The sequence below is a fragment of the Tamandua tetradactyla genome, chromosome 18, assembly GCF_023851605.1.
Source record: "Tamandua tetradactyla isolate mTamTet1 chromosome 18, mTamTet1.pri, whole genome shotgun sequence".
Lineage (NCBI taxonomy): Eukaryota > Metazoa > Chordata > Mammalia > Pilosa > Myrmecophagidae > Tamandua > Tamandua tetradactyla.
Genome location: NC_135344.1, coordinates 7,499,048 through 7,526,266, shown reverse-complemented (window position 1 = coordinate 7,526,266; position 27,219 = coordinate 7,499,048). Strand labels below are relative to the sequence as shown.

At 34.8% G+C, this 27,219-nt stretch overlaps 1 protein-coding gene across 10 annotated transcripts in view; it reads left to right on the top strand.

Annotated features, from left to right (window-relative positions):
- The window catches only part of ZNF407 (zinc finger protein 407), a 530,790-nt gene that overhangs the window by 370,168 nt on the left and 133,403 nt on the right, over nt 1-27,219 (top strand). For all 10 annotated transcript variants that reach the window (XM_077135216.1, XM_077135209.1, XM_077135213.1 and 7 more), the window contains one exon: nt 12,087-12,265. In XM_077135216.1, coding sequence (XP_076991331.1) covers nt 12,087-12,265 — 179 coding nt within the window. The remainder of the gene's footprint in view (nt 1-12,086; nt 12,266-27,219) is intronic.

Below are 27,219 nucleotides of genomic sequence, written 5' to 3'. Positions count from 1 at the left end.
TTCAATTCTAGTATTTCTATTTGGTTCCTTTTTAAAATTTGTGATTATCAAGATTCCCATATTGTTCCTTCATTTTTTTTCTTAGTACCTTATAGTTCTCTTCTTTCTCTTTTCTTTACCTTCTTGAGCAAATCAAGGATCATTTTTTTGTAAGTCTTTTCTGCAGTATCCAAAGTCTGATCTTCTTCATGGATGATTTCTTCTTTGATGATCCTTCAGATGGGCCACCACTTCCTGATTATGTCTTGTAATCTGTTGATGCGCACTGTACATTTTAATATTTGGAAGCCCTAGAATTTATCCCTTGAGCTGTCTGTTTCTGTTCCTTACATTTGTATTCAGTTAGTCTTACAGTAGAGATTTCCTTCAGTGCCAGGAGCTAATGAAAAAAAGAAACCGGTGTGGAAGATATTTCACAGTCTTTGCAAATTGACTCTATGTTAGATGGTACTGTCCTTCAGACTTCAGCTCTCTTATCAACATCAGCCTGAGGAGAAAGTGATTTGTCCACTCCATCTTTTCTGACCCTGAGTCTTGTTCTCAGTTTGTGCTTGCTCACGTTCTAGTAACAATCCTCCCCCCACCCTACCACCACCATCAGCTAATAGAAGTTTGAATCCCCCTTCTTCTCCCTAATGAAATACACTTTCTCCCCCTCGATGCTCTCTATTTTATGATGTAAGACAGGCAGTCCTTTGTCCCATGCTGCTTTGATCCAATTGTTTCTTACACATCTTTAGGTCTCCTACAGGTGCTTCGCTCTGCAGGATAAGTTCTGGGTGGGCAAGCCAAAGAGTACTATCCTGGCTCAGTAATAAAGCTGCCATCTGATAGATTGACACTGATATGCAGGCATCCCGGTGTACACATGGGAGTTACCCTGCTCTCTCTGGAACAGGACAGGTGACCCACAGCGTGAGCATAGACTGGCTCCACACGGAGATGGGAAAGGGGAGGCACCAGCACGGGTACTGTGTGCTTCTCCTAAGGTGTTTAAAAGTGTTTTCTTGACTTGGCCCTCACCCAGTTATTGTAACCCCTTCACTGTTTTTTTGGAGTTTTGAGAAAGATGGCTTTGCTAGTTTGTGCTAGTTGTTCAAATATTCTGTGTTGGAATGGCACCCTGGAGCATCTTATGCTGCCATCTTGTTTGGCTGTAAGTAAGCCACACCATATTTAAAATATGTTAAAGTATTGCATATTTAATGAATAATTGGTGTTTTTTTTTAATAACCAAAGTAAGCAGTTAAAGAGGGAAAAATATTCAAAAAAAAAATTTTTAAAGCTTCCTTATCCTTAGGGTGAATAATATAAGTTCAACTTAAATTTTTTGTGTTTGTAGGCAATAAGTTAGAGTATAGTACTGACTGATAATTTATTGAGTTCTAAAAGCACTTTTGGTCTTCTATTATTTATTAAATGTATGTTCCTAAATATAAAATATCCTTTTTTAAATAGTTTTGTGCTGTTTATGTTTTGTCTTTGTTTTGATTTATTTTAGAAGCACTAAAATGTGTAGATTACATCTCTAGTCCTTTTGCTAATTGGCCAGTCTGTCCTTTAAGTTTCCAAGGTTAACAGCATGTTATCCTCCAAATTTAGTTTGAAATTTGTCCCTAAATTAGAAAAGTCTTTCTCATAAAGACAACACCTGTAGCTTCTGGTTACGGGCAAATCCTGCAACAGTGTCTTAGCCCTCTGGAGTCCCTACAAGACACTACAGAAGCTGAAGCCCCAACTAAACAACCTTTCATACCTACAACTTGCAGAGCATCTTCTACCTACTAGGCTGGGGATAGTTTTTCCTCAACTGAAAGCCATTGGGTTTAGTTTCTGTAACCCCTGTCTTTAATAGTCGAGTGGAGTTCAGGAAGATGAAATCAGAGTTCAGGATATGGATGACACAAATTAAATATTCCAGACAAACAGCTTTTGTTGGTTTTATATAAACTGACAACTCTGTATGGTATGTGCCACCTCCCTTCTCCTTAGTCTTGAAAGTAGGACATCATAATCTGAAGTCCATGAATAACTTTTGCCACTCTGAAATCTTAGGTAAATTTTTTTACTTAGGTACATTTGCATTTTTCAAAGGAGATGATAGATAAATTGCATTTACCTCTCAAAGAGACCAGTGAGGCGGGGGTGGGGGGTGGGGTGAAAGAGAAGGAAAGAAAGAAAAGCTCCTGCTTTCAAATTTGATATTACTGAGCTCATTTTATAGGTGAGGAAATGGAATTTCAGGAAATTGAGGTAATATGTCTAGGTCACAGAACCATGAAATAGAAAGGCCAGAATGTACATGTTGCTAATGTTAGCCAGACTATACGATTTTATACCCAGGTGATGTTTCCTCTGCACGATATTGTCTGCCTGAATGGAGAGAGGAAGGGGAAGGGGAAGGATGGACAGGTGATATTACTCTTTGCCAGGAAACAGAATTGGGAGACTCAGACCTCTTGCCATTATTTACTTCCAGGGAAACTACTCAATCTGAGATACTTCCTCACTTTCTCCTTTGTTCAACGGTGTATGCAATGAACCCTCCCTCCTTCTAGATTTGTTTCAGAACAAAAATTATCTCATTTCTTCCAGATATTCCTGTATTATATAGCATAGTATAGCATAGGGCAGGCCACGGTGGCTCAGCAGGCAAACTTCTCGCCTGCCATGCCAGAGGCCTGGTTTGAATTCCCAGTGCCTGCCCATGGGAAAAATAAAACAAAACAAAAAAACCCTAAATATATTATATAAGCCTTTTCCTTTTCCTCAGAATTTTTATTTCTCATAAATTTATTTAATAGAGACCATATGAGAAGAACCATATCACCTCTATAGAAAACTACCAAGTTACATGTAGCTGGTGGTAGAGATGAGTATCTTGGTTTGTGGTAGATACCTGGAGGAAAGGGAGAATATTCAGATATAAAGAAGAACTGGCAATATTTCTAAAGGAAGAGTGCCAGGCTAGGAGGAGTCATACTGCATCAGGACAGGGACTAACACCCTTAGTTTACTTCTTCTCTGTCCCTCCAAATAGTCACTTTGTGGTTATAAAGAGGGAAGGTTTAAAGGTTGTGAGCATGTGTATTGCATGCATGCTTGTATGTTCACAAGGAACACATGTCCTGTACAACATTTATTTGAAGGAAGAAATTAGGAGCATATATTGGAGAAATTAACGCTACTTATACATCAGGCAAAATTCTGAAATTAAAATGACTTAATTCAAGAAAAATTTACTTCACACTCATGTGAATGCTCATGGAGTGTTGTGTGCCCTTCTCCGTCTTGGTAGCTTCACTATCTAATCCTCCAGTTTTCAAGCAGCAGGAAGGCTAGAGAAAGCCACATTGATTCTTTTGTGTGTGTGTGTGTGCGCACATGCGTGCATATGTGCTATGTAATTTACCCATTTCAGGTGTACCTTTCAGTGGTTCTTAACTAAGCATATTCACTTAGTTATAAACCATCTCCACAATCAATTTTAGATTTTAATCACCCTAAAAGAACCCCAGTGCACATTAGCAGTTACTTCCCATTCCTCTGAGCTATCTACCAGTGTAATTTCAGTCTCTGTAGATTTTGTATGGAACCATACAAAATGTGAACTGTTGAGAATGGCTTTGTTTCATTAGCATGTTTTCAAGGTTTGTCCTTATTGTAGCATGTATCAGTACATCATTACTTTATATGGACAAAATATATTCCATCGTATAGATATACCACATTTTGTTTACCCAGTCATCATTTATTTGACATTTGGGATGTTTCTACTCTGAAACTATTATGAATAATGCTGCTGTGAAGCACTGTGTACAAGTTTTTGTCTGAAACTGTGATTTCATTTATCTTGGGTAGATATTTAGGAGTGGAATAAATATGTCACGTAGTAAGTATGTTAACAGTTTTAACTGAGAGAGGGTGTCTGATGGGTTTCCAAAGTGGTTATAGTATTTTAGATTACATTTCATTATTCTTTCCTGATCATAGGTATCCTAGTGGGTTTGAAGTGGTATGTCATCCTGGTTTTGATTTACATTTCCTTTTGAGCACCTCTTAATTTATTATTGGCTATTTGTATGTCTTCTTTGAAGAAATGTCTATTCAGATCATTTGCCCTTTTAAATTGGGTTGATTTTCTTTTTGTTGTTGAATTATAGGGGTTCTTAATACATCCTGGATACTGGACTCTTATCACATATACTATTTGCAAATTTTTTCTCCCATTCTTTAGGTTTCCTCTTTACTTCATTCTGTTATTGTGGTGTATTACATTAATTTATCTTTGTATATTAAACCAACCTTGCATTCCCTGAGTAAAAACCATTAGGTTTTTTTGTTACTCCTTTTATTATGTTGCTGGATTCAGTTTGCAAATATTTCTTGGAGTTTTCATTTATATTCATAAGGGATATTAGTCTGTAGTTATTTTGTCGTTTTGCCTTTGTGATATCTTTGTTTTGTTTGGTATCAGAGTAATACTGACCTCATAGAAGGATTTGAAAAATGTTCTTTCCTCTTTATAAGAAGGGCTTGTGAATGATTTGTATTCATTATTTGTGAAGTGGTTGGTAGAGGTAACCAATGAAGTCATCTGGGCCTGGCTTTTCCTTTCTGGAAACTTTCTGAAGTTAATAATTCAATCACTTTACTTTTTATAGGTCTATTGAGATTTCATATTGCTTCTAGAGTAAGTTTCAATAATTTGCATCATTCTAGGAATTTGTCCATTTTATCTATGTTGTTTCATTTATTGGCACACCGGTACTCATTGCATTTAATTAAAATCCTTTCCATTTCTGTAAGGCTGGTATGTTCCCTCTTTCAATCATGATTTTAATAATTTGATTATTTTCTCTTTTCTTTATCAATCTAGTTAATAATTATAAATTTTTGTTGAACTGTTCAACTATTTAAAAACTGGTTGTTGATTTTCTCTGTTGCTTTTATATTCTCTATTTTTATTACTTCTGCTGTGATATTTATTATTTTCTTCATCCTCTTTGTTGTCTGTTTACTTTGCCCTTCTTTTTTTAGTTTTTTAGTTTCTTAAAGTGGAAGGTTACACCATTGATTTCACCTCTTCTTTTTAAAATATAGGCATTTAAAGCTATACATTTCCTTCTGACCACTATTTTAGCTGCATCCTGTATGTTGTGTTATGTTGTAGGGCAGGGAGGGTCCCCCATTCATCTCAAAATATTTTCTAATTTGGTTGTGATTTCTTCTTTGAGCCACTGATTATTTAGGAGTATATTGTTTAATTTCCACATCTTCATGAATTTCCCGGTTATTGATTTTTAATTTCATTCCATTATGTTTGGAGAACATACTGTATGATTTCAATTCTTATAAAATTATTGAATCTTCTTGTATGGCCCAACACCTGTCCTTATGAATGACCCATGTGCACTTGAAAAGAAAGGGTTTTATGTTATTTTTTGGTTGTCTGTTAGGGCTAATTGCTTTCTATTGGTATTCAGATTTTCTGTTTCTTTGTTGATCCTCTGGCTCCTTGTCCTATCCATTATTAAAGTATCCAACATTTTCCTTTGAATTGTCTATTTCTCCCTTCAATTCTGTCTGATTTTGTTTCATTTATTTTGTGACTTAGTGGTTATTCCATATTATAATTGTTGTATTATCTTGTTGGGTTTTCCTGTTTAGTGTTATAAAATGTTCTTTTCCGTATCTGATCACACTCTTTGTTTTATGTCTCTTTTATATGATATTAGTATACCTATTCCAAGTTTCTTATGATTTCTGTTTGTGCGTATCTCTTTTTTGCATCCTTTTCCTTTTAACCATTTATATTTTGAATCTAAAGTATAAAGCCTTAAACAGTTCATTGGTAAATCTTGGTGGTTATGTTTTTTATTTTTAATGCAGCCCTACATCTTCTGCCTTTTGATTGGATTGTTTAATACATTCATCTTTAACAATATTCTTGATATGGCTGGATTTATATCTGCCATTTTAACTTTTTTTTATTTCTATGTCTTTTTTTGTTGTTGTTCCTCTATTCTTTATTTACTGCTTTCTTTTGCATTAATTCTTCTCTAACATTGTATTTACTTTTCTTGATTATTTTAATGTATTTTTTTCAGCTATTTTCTTATTGATTGCTTTAGGCCTTAACAGTACACATATTAAGTTATCAGAATCGACTTCATATTTATATTATTTTAATTCCGGTGGATATAGAAATATTATACCAGTATAGTTCTATTCTCTCTCCCCCCTCATATACTGGTAATGTATTATATAGCATGTCTGTACATGTTACAAACATAACAATAGTAATAATTTTCTCTTTACAGAATTTTATGTCTTTTAAAGCAGCTGAGAAAAGAGAGCAAGTTTATTTATAGAGTTTATTATATTAATCATCATATTTACCAGTGTTGGTCCTCTTCATTTGTTCCTGTGGAATTGTGTTATTGTCTGTTGTCTTTTCCTTATTCAAATATAGCTCTGCTTCCAGTGGCTTTCTCTGTGACATTGTTGTCAAGTATAGTACATTGTTATATGTTATAGGCCCAATAATTTAGCTATTGTTTTATGAGGGTACTTTTTAAATAAATTAAAAGAAGAATGGAGAAGGAATGTGCATTTATGATGTCTTACATAATTTCATAGTGACTTTAACAGTGCCCTTTTCTTTTCATGTGGTCATTACTATCTGGGGTCAGACTTCCTTTAGTATTTCTTGTGCTACAGGTCTAGAAGGAACAAATTCTGTCAGTTTTTGTTTCTATGTGAATATGCTTCATGTTTGGAAAATGGTTTTGATATATGCAAGATTTGGGGTTGCCTTTTTTTTTTTCTTTCAATGCTTTGTATCATCCTATTGCCACTGGCCTCATCTGTTTTTGATGAGAAACTGGCTGTTTATAACATTGGTGCTCCCTTTTCCTCTTGCTGCCTTGAATTTTTGTCTTTATCTTTGTACATTTTTACTATGATGTGTCTGGGTGTGGATCTCTTTTTGATTATCCTTTTTGTTGTTTTTCCAGCTTTAGGACTTATAGATTGTTTTTCTTCAAATTTTAGAAGTTTTTTCCCGTTATTTCTTCAAATACTCTTTCTGTCCCTTGCTCTTTTCTTCTCCTCTTGGGCCTCTCTTTACATGTCTGTGATGTGCTTAATGGAGTCCGACAGATCTCCAAGGCTCTGCTTCATTTTCTTCATTTATTTTTCTCTCCATTCTTCAACTTACATAATTTTTATTGATCCATTTTTAAGTTCATTGATTCCTTCTCCTGCCAGTTCAGATCTACTGTTGAGAACTTATAGTGACCTTTTAAGTTGTTACTGTATTTTTCAACTCATGAAAATCCACTTTTTGTAAATAATTGCTATCTCTGTATTGACAGTCACTATTTGATGTTACAGTATCATCACACATTCTTTTTCCTCTTTAAGAATTATTTCCTTTAGTTCTTTGTACATATATATAAGGACTACTTTGATACTTGTTCCTTCAGTCTGACATCTGGGCCCTCTCACAGGCAATTTTGGTTGTCTGCTTTGTATACGGTGTGTTGTCCTTTCCTATTTCTTTGCATGTCTCACAATGATTTTTAAAAACTATACATTTTAAATTAAATATTGTAGTTACCCGGGATGATGTCACCCCCTCCACTGGGACATCTGCCATTGTTGTTTGTTTATTGTTTAGATTCTTTGGTTTTACTCTTTTGTGGCATCTGTTCCCCTGCATCTGAAGCCTCCGTTGCCCCCACTTCGAAACCTGAGCCTTGGGCAAGTGCACAGTCATCCTGGGGTGACAATGGTTTTAGCAGGGTTCTCATGGGCTTTCTCTTCTCTTGATTTCTCTGTTGGTAGTTCTTCCTGCCTCAGCCCAGAATGACTTCTACTCATAGTCTATTTACCAGTATATTAATCAGGATTCTCCAGAGAAACAGAAGCAACTGGAGATATACATGCATAAATATGTACATATTAAGGGATTTATTATAGAAATTGGCTCATGTAGCTGAGGGTATTGACAAGTCCACATTCCACAGTGCAGGCCATAAGTTGAGAATTCTGATGAAGGTTGCAGTGAGTTTTCCAAGAGAAGCTCGCTGGTTGAAGTAGAGAGAGAAATTCTTTCTGACTGCTGAAACGTCACTTTCCCTTTAAGTGATTGGGTGCAGCTTCTCTTAGAGCTGAAAGCAATCTCCTTTATTGATTGTAGGTGTAATCAGCCTTAGATGTAATCATCTGACTAATAATTTAAATATATGAAATACCCTTGCGGCAACAATTAGGGCAGTGCTTGCTTAATCAAACAACTAACTATAACCTAACCAAGATGACTCATGAAATTAGCCATCACAGCCAAATATAGTCATATGACCTCAACCTAATTGTTTATGCTTCAAAAAGTAAGAGAGACCTTTTTATTTGGTGAGCTAGAATCATGAACTTAGATGAGAGGGGAATGGGAACAAGGAAAAGGAAAGTTTCTGTGGGCTCAAAAGCCATTTAAAGGGGACCACTTAAATCTAAAATCTCTATTTCAAATGAATATAAGTTTGGCAAGATTACATTCTGTTGCCTCCTTTTCTTTTCATCATATATCTTTGAAAGCTGCTCTGGACCATAGTACTGTGTGTCTTTTCTTAAATTTAGTGTCAAACTGACGACATTTTCAGTCACACATTCCTAATTATTGTGCATCATGCTGGACTAAATGCTGTTAGTTCCTGGTGACCCAGATATGACCCTCTTAGAATATACTAACTCAGACTATCCATCCTTCTCCTGCAGTTCCTCTTTGTGCTCCTCACATTCCAGTTTGCCATTCTAGTTATTTGCCTGTTCCGTTTCTGGACTCTTCCTTAATGAAAGCTCCTTTCTGTATATTTTTTTGGACAGAGTTTTGACATTGCTAAATAGTGAACTCTGTCTTGCATGATATTGCCAAGTTTATGAACTAAAGTTTGTCCCTACTTTATAAATATTCTGCTTTATGCCACATTGACATAATATGTTACAGCTTTTTTACTTGTTAGGTTTAGATTGGAACAGTTTGATTTTTGTATGTGGGAAAGACTATGTCCTAATAAATAAATAAATTTTATATAGTATGATATTATACACAGACCAAGTTTGATAACATGCAAAAATGCTATTATCCATGAAAATATATAAAATAAATTTTTTGCCATGATAGACATGTATTATCTATTTTTTCTTCTTCTTGTGTGTATGTATATTTCTTATGTGTCTGTATAAACATAGGATTATAAATATATGTACAGTATATGGTGCACACACAATTTATTAACATTATATATCAGATTAAAATTGTCATCAGATTAGCAATGTCTGAACTCTGTGCACAAAAAATATATAGACAAACCCATCTAAAAAACAAAATATTCTGTTTTCAGAGTCATCTCTTTTTATTTAATGGATTCATTGCTTATACTGACACACACCATTTAAGTATTATGGCTTACAGTTTATCATTTCAGTAACTTTATTTTGTTTACTTGCTGGGTGATTGTCTTTGGTTCATTATCCCTAGCATTTTACATAAAGAAATAATATAGGTTGTACCACAGGATTAGCAACCTTAATAAATAGTAGTAATTAAGTACAATGTCAGTACTGCTCAGTGTCAATAATCAATAGTAAATTTAGAGAGTGAGTGTAATGCTTTTGAAAATAAATTTGAGATTTTTTAGGTTAATGGGGGTAATTTGAAATAGTTCACTCAGCTCTTGGGGAATTCAAAAATGATCCTTCTCCTTCTAATTATCATAAAAATGGACTTTTCATTTGTATCATGCCCCTTCAGATGTTTTCTTGTGGTATTTCTGTCAATATACTGCAGAGGTATTATTCCGAGAATCTTTATACAATTCCTACAATCCTATGCCTCTCTTAGAGTGTGCTGATATCTTAGATGGGTAAATGCTATAAGGAAGGGGGGCTGTAGTATACATGAAAATACAGTTGCCTTGAGAACAAGTCTAGATTCAATTCTGTCTCAACTGCTATCTAGCCATATAACCTTTGTCATTCAGTTTTGTCTGTGATACTGACTTCCTTCTCCATACAAGGGCGGGACCTCCTGGAGCTGTGGGATGCCTTCCAGGCAGCGGGCAGTAGGCTTCTATTCAATAGTGACCCACGAACAATGGGGATTTATTTGAAAGGCAAGATTGGCCATTGAATAGTGGTATGAAGACATAAGGTGTGTATGTATATATATTTAGTCTAAGTTCTAAGAGAAACATTAGAAAAAGTGTAACAAGGTGCTTGGCCAAAGCAAACTGATAATAGCTGGAAACATCTTTTTTCTTCTTTTTAGAAAGGTGATCGTTGTATTTTTTTTTTTATCGGAACATAAAGTTGTACGTAATCATTAAAGTTATATTTGGACAAAGAGAGAAAGGCATTGTAGTATAGTCACATTGACATTTTGATGTGCTTTTTGCTAATCTTTTTTTCCTAGGCTTAAAATGATTTTATTTGTTCAGTATATTAATCCTAGTCATATATAATTGGCATGTAAATTCAATGTCCGACTCAGCCTGGGGAAACTTATCATGGATATCCTTATAGGACTATTCCTGTATTTCATGAAGAAAATCTTTGCATTTATGCTTCATCCTGTAGGAAAGAAGGCTCCTATCCCTGTCCATCCATGGGTTCTTGCTCGTGTTGTTCATACCACTCTTGTACTGAGTGAACAGAGAGTATAGACACTGAGTCTTGGGTGTGTACTATCGTTTAATCACTCATATAGCATCATATATTAGTGATGCCTGAACTAGTACAAAATGTTTAGAATCTGTTTTCACTTTCTTGACCAATATTTCTCAGGATGTCTTCCCTGAAAAATAAACAGCAGGCCATAATTGAATATTATACACAAAAGTGAGTCCAATAAGAAATGTTTAGGAAATGTTCACCTTCATAAAGGTTCTTCTTACCGACTTAAATATTCTGATGTGCATAGTAAGGTGCATCTGCTATTTCCCAACCTAAGTTAACGTCAAAGAACATCTTGCAAGATTTTGTTTGTCAGTATTACTTTTGGAAAATGTTGATGAAGGTATTGCTATTTTCTTCTGGCATTTCATTTTGTTCCATCTGAAATCTGAGGCGAACCTGATTTTTTTGTTTCTTTAGATAATGCACCCCCTGTGCCGCCATCCCCCCCCGCCCCCACACACTGCCGGCTTCAATTGGTGTGGGGCGCTGTTTCTTATCTTCTCCAGTGACAAAACTAAAGTAAAACAGCTGTGTGTGTGTGTGCGTGTGTCTCAGAAAGGGTATAAGTGTACAGTCTCAAATACAGAGATATTGTTAGAGTTAAAGGAAAAAGAGCAGTTTTCCTCAAAGAGTAGCATCCCACAGAACTCATAGTTTTCTGTTTGTTTCAGGGCTTCCGTTTCTGAATGTGCAGAAAGAGTGAGACGTGAGCCTTACACCTATTTCAGGGGCAAATTAGCATGCTACAGTTGGGACCTCAGTTGCATTTTTCAGTCCATCACTCTTAAAAACTTAACCACATTAGAAAACTCATTGACAGTTAACATAGTTATCCAAGTGAAAGGAACTGTTTCTACCTACATTTCTGTCTGCAAACTATTCTACAGCCTTAGTAGTAGCTGGCTTGACCAAAGTTAAAAACCAAAGGCTGTTTGTTCCCAAAATATTCTAAATTCACTGTGATTGACTGTCTGTTTTCCTCTTGTACCACTCCTTAGTGGCGATAGTTGGTTCTCAGGGACTGATGAAGCACCTTCAGTACCCTCAAGTGGTACCAGAATAATTTGAATTTAAAATAATAGAACCTAGAATTTCATATATCTGGTTCAATGTAGAAATGAACAGCTAAGGCAAAAGATTAACTTGAAATAGGGCCCCAAGAATATAAAAGTTATCAGCTTCATAGGGTCAATGACTCTGTAAGTTAATTGTTATCCATGTAAATCCCTTAAAATGGTGCCCACACAAATATGCTCTATATTAATTTTAGCTACCATCTAACTTGTGATACGATGTTATTGATTTGACCTGAATTCAATTTGCTTTTTTTCTTTCTTACTTGGTAGATCAAACTGTGCTGAAAATATCCGCAAGCATATTTTGCATACTGGCAAACATGAAGGAGTCAAGATGTACAACTGTCCCAAATGTGACTATGGCACAAATGTCCCTGTGGAATTCCGAAACCACTTGAAGGAACAACATCCTGATATTGAAAACCCTGATCTGGCTTACTTGCATGCTGGTAAGGGACTAAAATTATTAAAATACTTGTTTTAAAAGGATTTCATTTAAATAATCATAGTGGTTATATTACTATTTGCATATAACCATCATTTCTTTTAATGTAGTAGTATGTGTGAATGTATTTTCTTCAAGATTTGTAAAAAAATTAGTATGTCACCATCTTATCTCACTGTACCATGAAAACAGGTCTTTCCAAGTATATTTTATCAATGAGCAAGTTATCACAAAATGTTCCTCTTGGGACAAGAAACCTAGGATTAGCAAATGTTCAAAAACTGAACTGAATTGATTGTTCAGGAGAACTGAAATAATAGTGACTGTTAAAGCATTATATATATTTTTAACTCTTTTTATTGTATAGTATAACATATATAACAAAGTATAGAAATAAAAAAGCAAGTTTTCAAAGTACTTTTCAACAAGTAGTTACAGGACAAATCTAAGAGTTTGTCTAGGGCTACTATACAATCAAATTTTAACTAATTGCTGAAAGTTATTTTCTTTCTTTTTTTTTTGCAAAAATGTTTGTGTTTATGCCCAATTCCTTTTATAATTTCACTTTCCAATGAGTACCTGGAAAGAAAATGACTATGAGTGAGGAGAGTGAATCAGACCAACAGTAGATGGGGGCACAGCATCATTCACCCCCAGAAGCTAGGAGGCTTCTGCAGGTGGTGGTGCCTAGGAAGGTTGCCATTGTGTCCTTGGATAAAGAGTCAGAGGTTCTGAGTGGTCCGAGATGTGGCAGCACCTGCAGGGTTAAGCAAATCTGTGCCTGTGACCCAATACGTTTTTAATTAACAAGCCTTCATTAAGGGTTGAATTCTTCGAGTGCAGTACAACAGAATGGTGAATTATTTGTATGCTTACTATTTGGGGGCATAATTTCCCTGAAGTAAATTTAAAGAGAGGTTCTGAAATTTAGCCCAACAATACTGTATTTGCATAATGCCAGGTGATGCCTGGTGTGTTTTAAGCTTGCCTCTTTGGGCTCATACTTCAGGCAGGCTGACCTCACCAAACCTCAGGTTTCTTGTCTGTGAAATCTACGATAACAAAGACAATGGCTGTGAAGCTCTTAGCACAGTGCATTTTAAGCCTACAACTGGTAATGGGGTGAAGGGGTTCTTGGTGGTAGTGTGATGATGGTGGAAGCAGTAATGCTTTATTTGAAAGTCATTGGAAAATTCACCAAAAATATAAAACACTCTTTTAAAAATATTGAAGCAAAGTTTGTTCATTCATCTCCATTAAAGGAAATAGAACTCAAGTAATTTAATTTCAAATGCTATTCCTATTACCTTTAGCAATGTAGGTGCATGTTTATTATTTAATGTTCTCTGGTGATGTGTTTTTTCAAATTTCTCAGAGGTTTATGTTAACGGTCTGCTTAGGCAATGGTAGAATCTGATTTAGTAATCTCTCCATTGTGTTGAAAGCTATTTTTGAAGAAAGTATATTTTTTTAGCATATATAAAAGTCTTCCTTCTTTGTGTTTTGCTAGGACTGTTACTGATATGGCATTTTGTCAGCTTTTAGCTCCCTAAAATAGAAAAAGTCAAGCTGAAACATCTTGAGACCTTTAGTTCTATTGGGCTTTTCAGTGCCATGGTGCCCAACAGGGAAGGTATCAGGAGTGGTGCCTCCCACAGAAGGTCCTTTGAGCACTGGCAGATCAGAGCTGTCCAAGCTAGGGTGGCGTGCTAGCTACTTCCCGGGGTACAGTATTGACAAAGTCTCTCTTTGCCTTTCGTCATACCAATTAGGCATTAAAAGCAGATTATTTCTCTAAAATAAAGTATGTATACCTTTTAAAAGAAACAAACACCAAAGAAAGTGGAGAAAAGCAAATTGCAGACCACAGAAATATTTTCATTTTGATTCTGCATGGTAATGCCAAGCTGGCAATGCTGAATTTGTTCAGTTGACTATATGTTTTGAGATATCATGATTACTGAAAATGTTCTAAAAAAATTATCCTAGTCTCTGTGTATGTGATAATCATGTGTCTAATCCTAGTTTTCTTTGTTCATATTTTTATAATTCTCTTCGAAACCTTTCTCCATAAGTCATAGCCACATCCTTCAGTGTTTTCACTAAAGAAGTCTGTGTGGTACGTGGAGGGTCATCAGTTGTTTATCCCTCTCTGTCCAGTAATATTTTTGCGTTGATGAACTTTAGCTCAGTTAAGAGAGAACTTTGAAAAGGTAATTTTAGTCTGATTTTTTAACCTTCTTTTGTATATCATCTGTAATATATTTAAGGATATGTAGAACTAGCCTTCCTTAATATAAAATAAGATATTGAAATCTGAGAGTTAGCTGCTCTGTGTGCATACTGTTTGGTGGCAGCATTAGGCAGCATAGTGTATGGAGTCCCAGATGTAAAGCTTCATGCTGTGCCCAGTCCTGAAGGACACTCTTAGCTACATTCTCTGGTACCTACATTATCAATATCTTGTGAATTTTGGAACCCAGCATTGAGTGAGGCACATTGTATAGTTACTTTCGTGAAAGGTTCAGAGTCCTTCAAAGGATGGAGTTTAAAACTACCCTAACATCCTCCCCATTCCCCACACAAAAACATTACGTTATACCTGACTCAACTAAACCCTGTATATCAATCTAAGAGATGGAAAGCATTTAATAACAGCAATAACGGAAAAAAATCGTAAATAGAATAATTGGGGGGCATTTAAAAGTTTAGTTGAGAAGCATTTGGATATATTTATATATTAAAATAATGTATCTTATTTTTAACTTGAAACTAAGCCTGAAGAGAGTTTTTGTGTTTTGTGTTCTTCCACTGGGGTACCTCTACATTGGGACATACCTCTGAAGTTGGGCAAGGAATGTACTTTATTTAAGACCACAGAACTGGCGTTCTCTGGAGGCCAGAACAACAGTCCTTGCTCTGTCATTGTACAAGATTGGGCAAGTCTCTTGACATCTCTGGGCCCTACATTTCTTATCAGTGGATTTCTGGGTTGAATCAACACCCTCTAAGGTCCCGTCTAGCCTTCTATGTTTCTGTAAGGTAAGGCCTTGAGAGCAGGATATGTTTTCATTTCAGTTCTGTCATCTCCTTGTTGAGAATGGCTTTGGAAAATTTATTTCTTCTACTCTGTGGACCTCAGTTTTTCTCTCTGAAAGAGAGGGATGACGATAACAACCACATAAGACTTTAATGTGCTTAAACAAGAGAGTGGTTATAAGCTGTTTGGCCTACTGTTTAGCATAAATGGTTGCTCAGTTGCTTACTTCCCTGTCCCTTCTCCCCATGATATATTATTTCTTTTCTCAATTATTTTTGTGACTAGCAGAATGATGATGGCATCAATTTACGTTCATACTTCAGAGAATTTAGGGTACTTTGTGAGCTTTAATTTTAGTAGCCCTATTTGGAAAACAAAATAAAAGTGGTTTATTTATTCTCTTCACTGTAGAATATTTAGAAACGTAATATTCAATTTCCAGGCAGTTTGGGATTTTCTGACTATCTTTTTATTAGCTATTGAAATTGTAATAGAAACCAATTTCTAACTTTAATCCACTGTGGTTAGAAAGCATAATCTGAATTATTTCAACCCTTAGAAACTTGTTTTAGGCCTTTCTTATGCTCAGCGCCTAGTGTCTTGGCAAATTGGAGGCCTGCTAGAAAGGGACATGAGTGCTTCTGTCACCGGGTCCTGGCGGATGTTCCCCATGTCACTTGGTTGATTGTGCTCACTCAGCAGTTCAAGCACTCTCCATCCTCACATTCTTTCCATGCTTGTTCTGTCCACTATTAAGAAAAGATACTAATTTTTCCACCACAATTACGGATTTCTCTTTTTTTTTAATTTGTTAACTGTGGCTTTACAGACTGTGGAAGTTATAACACTACATGCTCAGAAGTTTACGGTTGTTTCATATACACACACACATATACATACCATAAAGATTTACATGTGTATTTCCTATTATTATAAAATATTCCCTTTCATCTCTTGTAGTGTTTCTTCCCATTAGTCTACTTTGTTTCTTATTTGTATAGGTATACAAGCTTTCTTTTGATTAATGTTTGAGTGTAATCTTTTTCCATCATTTTCCTTTCAATATATTTTTTCCTCATGCAAAAACATTTTTTAATTGTACATTTAGTTACCATCATTATACACTCTAGGCATTCTTAGATTATATCGTCTCAGTCTTTATCGTCTATCTTTCCTTCTGGTTTCGTATGTGCCCCCAGCCCTCCTCCCTCTATCTTTCTCACATTCAGCTTCATTCAGTGTACTTACATTATTGTGCTACAATCAGGTAGTATTGTGCTATCCATTTCTGAATTTTCATAATCAATCCTGTTGCACAATCTATATCCCTTCAGCTCCAATTGCCCAATATCTCCCCTATTTCTATCTCCTGATAGCCTGTGTTCTTAACTGAAATATTGTTATTTAACAGCTAACATCATCTTCAGTGGGGAAAGATTAAGCTTTCCCTGTAAGATCAGGAACAAGACAAGGATATCCACTGTCACCATTGTTATTCAACATTGAACTAACATTAATGAATGAACTTTCAATATTTTTTTAACTTTCTTTTTTTAACCTTTCTGTTCTCTAAATTTATAATATGTCTTTTATAAGAAGCTTACACTTGTGTTTCTTTAGCTGCCTTGACAAATCAGAACTACCCCAATGTCCAAAAAGTAAAGCACTTAAAGGTTCTATATCAATAAAAATGGATAAATTATAACTACAAGCCATAATATATGAATGAATCTCACAATTGGATCACTGCATGAAATCAGCCAGACATGAATTAATACATACTATGTGATTCCATTTATATTAAAAAAAAAATTTTTTTTTTTTTTTTTTGACATGGGCAGTCTCTGGGAATTGAACCTGGGTCTCCTGCATGGCAGGTGAGAATTCTGCCACTGAGCCACCATCGCACAGCCTTATATTAAATTTAAATGCAGGCAAAATTAATGTGTGTGCTAGAAACCAGAGTATGCTTTTCCTTCTTGGTGATGGGGTCTGGAAGAGAAGACACATTGGGGCCAGTAATCCTCTATATTTAAAGTTCTATAGAAATTTTTTAGATCCACTTTAGATCTCATAGGATAAGAATTTACAAGCACCTTAATCTCTGCAAAAATAAACATCAGAATGAAGGTGGTCAGAGTTCTTTATGTCATGGTACATTATAATTATTTTTTATCTGGTGAAATCCACTTCATTTCAGAAATGACCTTTACTTGAGCACTACAGTTTTAGCAATTGTATTTCACAAATAGGCTCGGTGTTCATTCCCTGCACCTTGAGAAAGAATTCAGTGTAGTTAGATGTTTGCAGTGCAAGTCATCTTCAGGTGGCTTTGGTGCGTGGCTAGGCCTCCTTAGTCAATTTTCATAGCTGTATCTCAGTAATTCTGATGCAATTCAGAAGCAAAGGGAGATGACGATAGGGATGCCAAAGGAGAGGCCTGAGCAGATCTTCCTGAGGCTTTCCTGATTGTGCCTAAGGATAAAGGGTTGCCTTTCCTCATAAATTCCAAATGACAGGCTTATAGTTATGCCTTTGCCACTCGTAGAGCCTTGTTTGTGAAATAATGCTCAGTTATTTGAGTGGGTAAGTATCCAGTAGAAAACCTACAAGGTAGTTTGGTACTTTCTAAGACTATGAGGTTTATTCAGTTATTTTATATTTTTCTCTAAGAAACTGTTGGGATTGTTTATTTATTTTCTATATGTAGTGAACAAATGGCATTCTGATGTAAAGAAAAATTAAGCATTGATTGATGATTTGGTCTTTTTTAAATTTATTTTTCTCTTGTCATACTTTTAAAAATAATTGTGCTTAAATTGATATGATTTTCATCAGTTCTTATCTATTAAGACTTACTCATGTAAAAGTACACATTAGATTATACCTGCACAGTGTAAATCACACGAATTTATCATACTTTCTTTATAAATTGGGATTTTTATATCTTTCTCCAAAACAATAAATTTTTATAATGTGTTATTGAACTGTTTTCCATAACAGTTGCCTCTTAAGTATAAAAATATGAAAGTTTGACTTTTATGTAAATCACTCATCCATTTCTTTCTAATGGTAACTAATTCAGTACCATTTAAACCACACTCAACTGATTCCTTAATTCTGTTCAAGTCCATCACTTTATACTTAGGCAGATTAATTTTCATATTCCACATCGGAGCCTATTTACCCTATTCATTGCAGTTAAGATAAAAACAGCAATAGCCTTTTATATCTTAATTGTTCTTTCTTATTTAGTGATATATTCAAATTTCTTGATATACATGTTTCTTAATCATTAATTAAAAACATTAGTATTCTGATATGTAGAGTCTTGTAGAATTTCAAGCCTTCTATTTTTTTTTTTTTTTTTTTAAGAGGGAGGAAGGGAAGGAAAGACAGAGAGAAGGAAGGAAGGATGGAAGGAAGGAAGGGAGGAAGAAAGGGAAACATCTTTAAACATTTTCTTGTTTTTTATTGTATTTTGTTTTTTGTTTTTTGTTACATGGGCTGGGGCCGGGAATCGAACCGAGGTCCTCTGGCATAGCAGGCAAGCACTTTGCCCGCTGAGCCACCGCGGCCCGCCCTCAAGCCTTCTATTTTTAACCCTGTCATTTTTATCCCCTTTTTTCAGTTGGATGCCCCTGACACATCATGACATTTTGTACAATAATTCATTTTATGAAAAGGTCCAAAAATCTCAGAAAAATCCTGACAATTTCTCATTGGTTCTCCATTACATAAACCAATTATTACTTCAACCTAAAAAGGAATGAAATTTTTTCTGACATGATTGCCTTTGGTAAATCCATGCTGACTCACACCTATTAAATTGTACTTCTCCAAATGTATCATTAAACTCATCCATAAGTATCATCTCAAATTTATTTCCTAATATAGAGTTAGACTTGCAGGTCTATAATTTCCAGCTGCTCCCCTCTTTTTTTTACCCTTCAGACTAGATTCTTCATTTTTCTGGTCTCCTGGTAACTTCACAACTAACAAAAGACTTCCTAAAATAATTAACAGTTCAACAATTTGATTCTTTAACTTCATTCCCATCTTCCATGGGTTAATTCACAATTTTTTTAACTGCTGCTAAGTGCTTTTGTTCTTTTCAAGCTCCTGTCTAAACACTCCTTTTACTATTATAGCATTCTCAAGACCCATCAGAGCACTGTGCAGTTGATATTTTGGTAGCTGGCCTTTCTCTTTGCTCTCTTTCTCACTTTCTCATTGGTTTGAGCCCCTCCTAAGTTTAGAATCATCTTAAATAGTTTGTAATCAGAAGGGAAATAATGACAAAGCAGTATTTCTTAACAGCTGATTTTTTTGCAGTTATTTAATTGTTATCCAGGATAATCATAATTGTGAATATTTATCAGTAAATATTCTACTTACTTATTCCAAGTTAAGCAGACTCTTTTGAATTCATCACCATTTCTCTTTATTGGATAATATACTGAAGTAGGTTTTTTCAAAATCTAGTGATGCATTCTTAAGTACTTAAAAAATTGAGCTGTTTAAGAATAAATAAGGCTTCTCTAACTTCACTATTTCTGAAAACTTTGATCTACTTTATACTGTGGCACAGTGTTAAAGAAATATTTGCTACTGTGTATGTACTGGAGTATCCTGTTAACTTCCTTCTGCAGTCCACCTGCAGAAAGATAATCCTAAGGGTTCTAATCTAATCCAAACACTATTTGTGTACAGCTTCCTATTTTAGATAGTTGGTAAGCAATAATGAAAAACTATGACTTTTGGGGAAAGGCAGAACTTTAAAGAGAGTAAAAACAAAGATTGGTGGTTTCCGGGGGTTCAGAGTTTGAGGGGAATGATGAATAAATAGATGGAGTGCCAAGGCATTTTTAGGGCAGTAAAACTATTCTGTATGATACTGGATGGTGGATACATGACATTATGTATTTTCATAATGTTCATAGAACTGTTCAACATGAGTAAAACCTAATGTAAGCTAACGGTATATCAATAATAATAGTAAATAATGTGTCACTATTATTAGTTAATAGTTTCAAATTAATAGTTAATAATGTTTCAATATTGGTTCATTAATTGTAGTAAATATCCCATACTAATTCAAGATGTTAGCAGGGGATAGTGCTATATTGCTTGAGATGAGAAGGTAGGAGAGAGGCAAATGGGAGCTCTGTGCTTTCTGCAAACTTAAAAATGCTCTAAAATATAAGAAAGTATTAATTTTCAAAACATCAGCATCTATAGGTTAAAGAAATTCTTATTATAGAAGCCTTAAGGTTTTGGCATTTTGAGATTTCAAATAATTTGAAAACATGTATTAGTAAATTTCATGGTAAAAAATGTATATACATATATATAAATATATGTATGTATATATTTTAAAGCACCAGAGTAAGTGTGTTTTTATTTGTATCCATACTGCTTAGCAGTACAGAACCTGACATAAGAATGGATAGATGAATGGATAGATGGATGGAGGGGAGGGAGGGAGGATGAAGTCAAATGAACTAGGTTCTGACTTTATCACCTTTGAGGCATGTGACTAACAGGTCACCCAACTATTCTGTGTCTGTATCCTCAAGTGCAAAAGAAGTAACAGTGTCTAGCCTTCCTTTTGAACATAAGGTTCAAATTAGATATTGCATATTGAAGTGCTTTGAAAATTGTGCACAGATATCATTAGTATTGTCCTTTTCTTTAAAAGATAAAAGGTTCTGGGTTTTGTTATTACTATATGAAATAAAGTTGGAGTACGTAATTAAAATGCAGGTTTTGTCAGTAGCACCTATCAGATTGGCAGAAGATATCCAAAATTCATGGAAATCCATCCAATTCATCATTTTTGGTTGATATCAAGCCCTTAGGTCACTCAGACTCATCCCCTACCTACTTAGTCTTAAAGGAAAGTTTTAAAGTTATGTTTAATTTTTTCTGAAAATGAACTGTAACCTCTCATGTCTTGGTAGGCCTGGCTAAGTGTAATCAGTGCCCTGAAGACCTTGCTGCATGCCTCTTCCTTGCATCTGCAAGGTTATACCGACATGGGACAGTATGACAGCCTCATTAACAGGCACAATTGTGATCTTATCTGGACCAACAGTACAGCATTCAGGAACTGAATTCTGAAATTTAAAATAGTTAAAAAAAAAACAAAACTAGAGAACTATCTTATCCCCGACAACCTCATTTATCAAAATTTTAGGGCAAAAATTGATTATGGAAAGTTATAGTGGGGGCAGTATGATCTTATCAGGTAATTGATGTGGATTTTACTTTTATATAGACCTTTTATCAACTGTTTAACTCAATATAATTCATAAATTTACAAATTTACACACCCCCACATACTTCTTTTGACCTCAACTAAAATGTAGCTTTTTAAGTTGAAAAATAAGTGTTGACAAGTCTTACCACTGATACTGCATAACAGGTAACTGTTTTAACTGAGGCCATTCATTGAAGACTAGCACTACAAGTTTTTCAAATTAAAAGGGCAATTTAGGTATATTGTTTTAAAAAGCTTTTAAATTTACTTCAGAAAATAGTAATTATTATTCTTTTGCAATTACAGAAAAGTTGCTAAATAGAGTTCTGCCCATATCCCCAAATGTTGATATCTTACATAACTGTGGTACAGTTACTAAAGAGATGAGAATTGGTGCAATATTTTTAATTAAACGATAGGCATTATTTCACCAGTTTTTCCACTTATGTTCTTTCCTTTTCCATGGTCCAGTCCAAGACCCTACACTCCTTTTAGTTATCCCATTTCCTTAGCTTTCATCAGTCGTGATGTTTCTTCAGCCGCCCCTTGCCTTGCATGGCCTGTACATTTTTAAATAGTCTCAGTCGGTTCTTTTGTGGAATGGCCCTTGATTTGAGCCTGTCCACTGTCTTATCCTAACTATATGGAGGTGGAGCAGTATCCCGGGACCCCACAGGGCAGATACCTCCTCATTGTGTTGTCTCAGGGATCATGGAATTGGCAGGTTTACATTAGACTGGAGGACATTAAATTTCAACCCTGTAAAGTTGCTTTTTTTCCCTTTTTAATTAATTAGAAGGGGAAGGTTATTATGCAAATAGCCTGTTTCCCTTCAAACTTCTGCCCATTAATTTTGACATACATACTGCCTTCCCTGCAACAAGATCTGTTGTTTTTTAATGTTGATACTCTATTTCCCTCATTCCTTCCATGTTTAAAAATTAAAATTCTTCTCTGAGATAAAAGTTCTCCCGTTTCCCCCACTTACTTACTTTATTCATTTGCATCAGTATGGAAAAATGTATTCTATGAGTTATAATTGAAGACCATTGTTATTTGTATTTTCTTGCTAAAATTGTTCCCACTTTAACCATTGGAAGCTCTTCCCATTTGGGTCCGGTGTCCTTTAACATGTCCCCAACCTTTTGTGAGCATCTTTCCTTTCCGGTGCCACAAGGTGTTCCAGGCTCATTTTGTGTTTAACTTCTTAAGAAATTGTTGCACTGTTTTCCAAAGTGTGTGACCCATTTTTACATTCTCACCATTGATGTATGAGTTCCAAGTGCTTCACATCTTCACAAGCACTTGGTATTATCATTTTTAAAAAATCATTGTAGTAAGCATGTAGTGGTGCCTCATTGTGGTTTGAATTTATATTTCACTAATCACTGATGATGTTAAGCATCAATTCATATGCTTAATCTGCCATCTTGCCATCTTGATTTCTTTTTGATGGAATATCTGTTGAAATCTTTTGCCTCCTTTTTATTGGCTTGTTGAGTTTTTAATTGTGAAAAATAACATATATACAATAAAGCAATAAATTTCAAAGCATACCATAACAATTAATTATAGAACAGATTTCAAAGTTTGGTATGGGCTACAGTTCCACAGTTTTAGATTTTTTCCTTCTGGCTGCTCCAAGACACTGGAGACTAAAAGAAATAACAGTATTATGATTCAACAGTCATGCTCATTTGTTAAAATACTATTTTCTCTGTTATAACTCCACCTTCTCCTTTGATCTTTCTCCCCATCTTTAGGGATATTTGGGCTGTTCCCATTCTAACTGTTTTATGTTGAGAAGGGCTGCTGATAATATGGGGTAGGGAGATGGAACTAGTTGATGCTCTGGAGAGGCTGGCTCCTCTGGGTTTCAGGACTTATCTGGCCTAGGAACTGCTTGTTGAGTTCTGAGAGTTTTAAAATATATTTCTAATACAAAACTTTTATCAGAAACATGATTTGCAAATATTTTCTCCTAGTCTGAGGCTTGTACTTTTTCCCACTTAACAGTGTCTTTCATAGAACAAAAGTTTTTAAGTTTCATGAAGTCCAATTTATAAATTTCTTTATTCTAAAATAAAAAAGTTTATTCTTTTTATGTACTGTCCAACACCTATTTGCCTAAGCCAAGGTACAAAGATTATCTCCTAAATTTTCTTCCAGAAGCCTTCTTTGTTAACGTATCTTTTTTCAGAAACTAATAAAATACAACTGAGTGGCATTAATTACATTCACAGTATTGTGCTAATAACACAACCATCCATTGCCAGAATTTAATTATTATCACCCTGAACATAAACTCTATACCCATTAAGCAGTAACTTCTCCTTCCCCAATCCCTGGTAACCTCTAATCTACTTTCTGTCTCATGAATTTGCTTAATCTACATATTTCATAAGAGTGTAATCATGCAACATCTGTCCCTTTGTGTTCACTCTCATGTTTTCAAGATTCATCCATGTTGTAGCATATATCAGAACTTCATTCTTTTTTACAGCTAAATAATATTATGTTGTATATATACATGACATTTTCTTTAATCCATTCATCTGTTGATAGACATGTGGATTGGTTCCATCTTTTGGCTATTGTGAATAATGCTGCTATGAATATTGGTGTCAGCTACTTTCTTTCAGTTCCTTTTACATGTATGCCTAACAGTGGAATTGATGGGTAATATGGTAATTCTATGCTTAACTTTTTGAGGAAGCTAGAAGCTTTATCTTTTCCATTTTACAGTTAGGTCTATGACCCATTTTCATTTAAATTTGCATAAGACATGAGAGATGAATGGAGGTTCTGGTTGTGGATTTTAGTTTGTTTGACATATGGATACCTTATTGTTTCAGCAACATTTGTTGACAACACTATCCTTTCTCCATTGAGTTGCCTTGTACTTTTGTTCTAATCAGTTCACTATATTTCCTTGGGTCCATTTCTCTTTTCTCTATTGCTTTAGCAATTTTTAAAATTAAGCACGTGTGGGCTTGAAATTTTGTCCTTAAAATGCCATAATTGGGCACGTTGTATTTCCCCTCAACTTCATGTATCCTATCCCTTCAATGCTCTGTGATTGGATTTAAATCATCAAGATTTTGTCTAATTTGTCACTGACTTTTCCTTTTCTTACACTACTTTCTAATTGAGGGGAACTTACAGTCCATAATATTTGCTTTAATCAGTCATTCAAAAATATCTTATGGACAAATAAAATGAGATATGAAAACTTTTGGCACATAGTACCCAATGAAATTATTATTCCTTAATTCTCTACAATATTGAATTTAAAAAGGCTTACATTTTTTACTTATAATGTTTATTCTCAGGTGAGCTTTGTCTTTATTAGACAATATTTACTAATTTCTTATCTTGCAAATGGTTATTTTTTTCCTTTAAAAACAAATACTCATATCTTTTCTCTATTTTCTGCACACATGCATATTAGAAAATATTAAATAGGTATCTTTGTTGGTGTGGATCGTTAGAGGAATGAGTGGCTTGGGATGGGAAAAGTGAAAATGAGGAAGAGTTCATTCAGAATTTTAATAATGGACTTGAACCATTAAAATTAAATAAACCAGGGCAAGCCACCATGGCTCAGTGGCAGAGTTCTCACCTGCCATGCCGGGGACCCAGATTCATTTCCCAGTGCCTGCCCATGTAAAAAAATAAGTAAATAAATAACGAAAAATTTAAATAAACCAAAATAGATGTTTTATGATACCTGATACCTTCTAATCAGCACCTGAAATATATAAATATACTGAGTAATTTGCAATGTTAGTTCATTCGAGAAAAATATGAATTAATAATTATTGAACTTACAGATATTCTTATACTTTTTTACTGTTTCCAATTTTTAGAGGTAAAGTTAAAGCATCTTAGATACAATCTTTTAAAAGATGAAAATCCATCACGGTATAGTAGTTACTTAAACCATTTAATTGCTTATACAAAAGCAGAATATAACAAAGGCCAGAACTAGATTAAGTGTTATTTTTAATGGCTGGTCTAGATCCTTTTTAAAAGGCCCTGCTCTAATAGGTTGCTGTTATTAGCTCTATTCTTTGAGTAGCATGTCAGTTTGATTAGAAGAGTCCTTTATTCCTGTGAAAAATCATAATTTCATCATATGCTTAAAATGACAACCTAGCATAAGTGATTTCCTATTTATAAAAGAAAAGGCAACATTTCCTTGCAAGTAGTATGGGTTAATTTAATCATTTTAATATTACATTAAATGTAAACTCTCAACTTCTTAAAATAAGGCACCAACAAGAGGTTACCTTCACTCAAAAAAGGCTGTGAATTTCACAGTTTCTTTATCAGCTGAAAAGGCACATGGCGAACATGGCGACGTCTGTTATCTTTCTCTCCAGGCTTCTTGTTTCATGAAGCTCCCCTGGGTCATATTCCTTCATCTCCAAAGGCCTCTGGCTCCATGGACTCCATGGTTCTCCTGGGTCACTGGTGGCTCTTGTCATTCTGAAGCTTTCTCCAAAATGCTTCCTCTTTTAAAGGGTTCCAGTAAACTAATCAACGCCCACCTGAATGGATGAAGTCACATCTCTCTCTAATTAATACCCACAATTGGGCAAGTCACATCAAAATCATCTAATCAAGTTCCTAACCTAAAATGGCTTAATAGGGATTAGTCACATGATGGGATCAGGATTAAAACATGGCTTTTCTAGGGTATATAATCCTTCAAACCAGCACATGGAACTACTTGCAGAATTCCATTGCACATTTGTTGCCTGTTTTCACTAAAACAGGAGAAAGTATGGTATTGGTTTCCTTCCAGATGTTGGCCAGGGAAAAATTTACATTCTGTGGGCTTATGAAATAGAACTAGAATATCAAACTAATGAAGTAGTTCTTCTGTATCTTGGTATAAGGTTTATCTCAATTAATCTTTTTAGAGATAAATGTTTTATGGTGATTAAATTAGTTAATATTGCTGAAGTATTTAAAACAGTATCTGGCATGTATTAAGTGCTCTATAAATAGTTAATAAATAAAATATTTAACTGAAATCACTCTTTGTCTTCTATGTTCTTTTTTAATTGTGCCAGTAGGTGCTGCCCTTGAGTGACGAGAGTAGATATTTCACGTTATATTTTTTATTAACATAGGCGATCTCAATTGTTGGCAGAACCTGCATATTCATGGAGGTTATACAGCCAGTTCTCTAAGTCAGCAAAACTGTTTCTAAGAAATAGACTGTTGGTAGTAGTGACTTCACAAACCCTAGATAATTCCCTTGAAATCTTGAAGTTTTGGAGTACTGTTTGGTAGTATTACAGTTGGTTTCACATAAGGTTTTACTGTTTAAAATGAAACCAAACTCCATTACCTTCCCCACTCATTGGGAAGCAAGTACTATATTTTAACGTTCTTTACATAGCAAATTAAATAATGTTTTAATATATCGGCATTTTTATAAAGCATCCAGTCAACACAGAAACATGGACTTCTACACATAAATCATTGATACTATGATGTCTTGTTATTCAGACCAAGCAAGCATCAAACTTAAATCAGGGACTAGAGAGAATACATAGCATATTATAGTCTCTCTTATGCATGTTTAATTGTAATTAAGTTTTTCGATTTGTAATCACTCTTGCTATTTAATCAAGTATTGGAA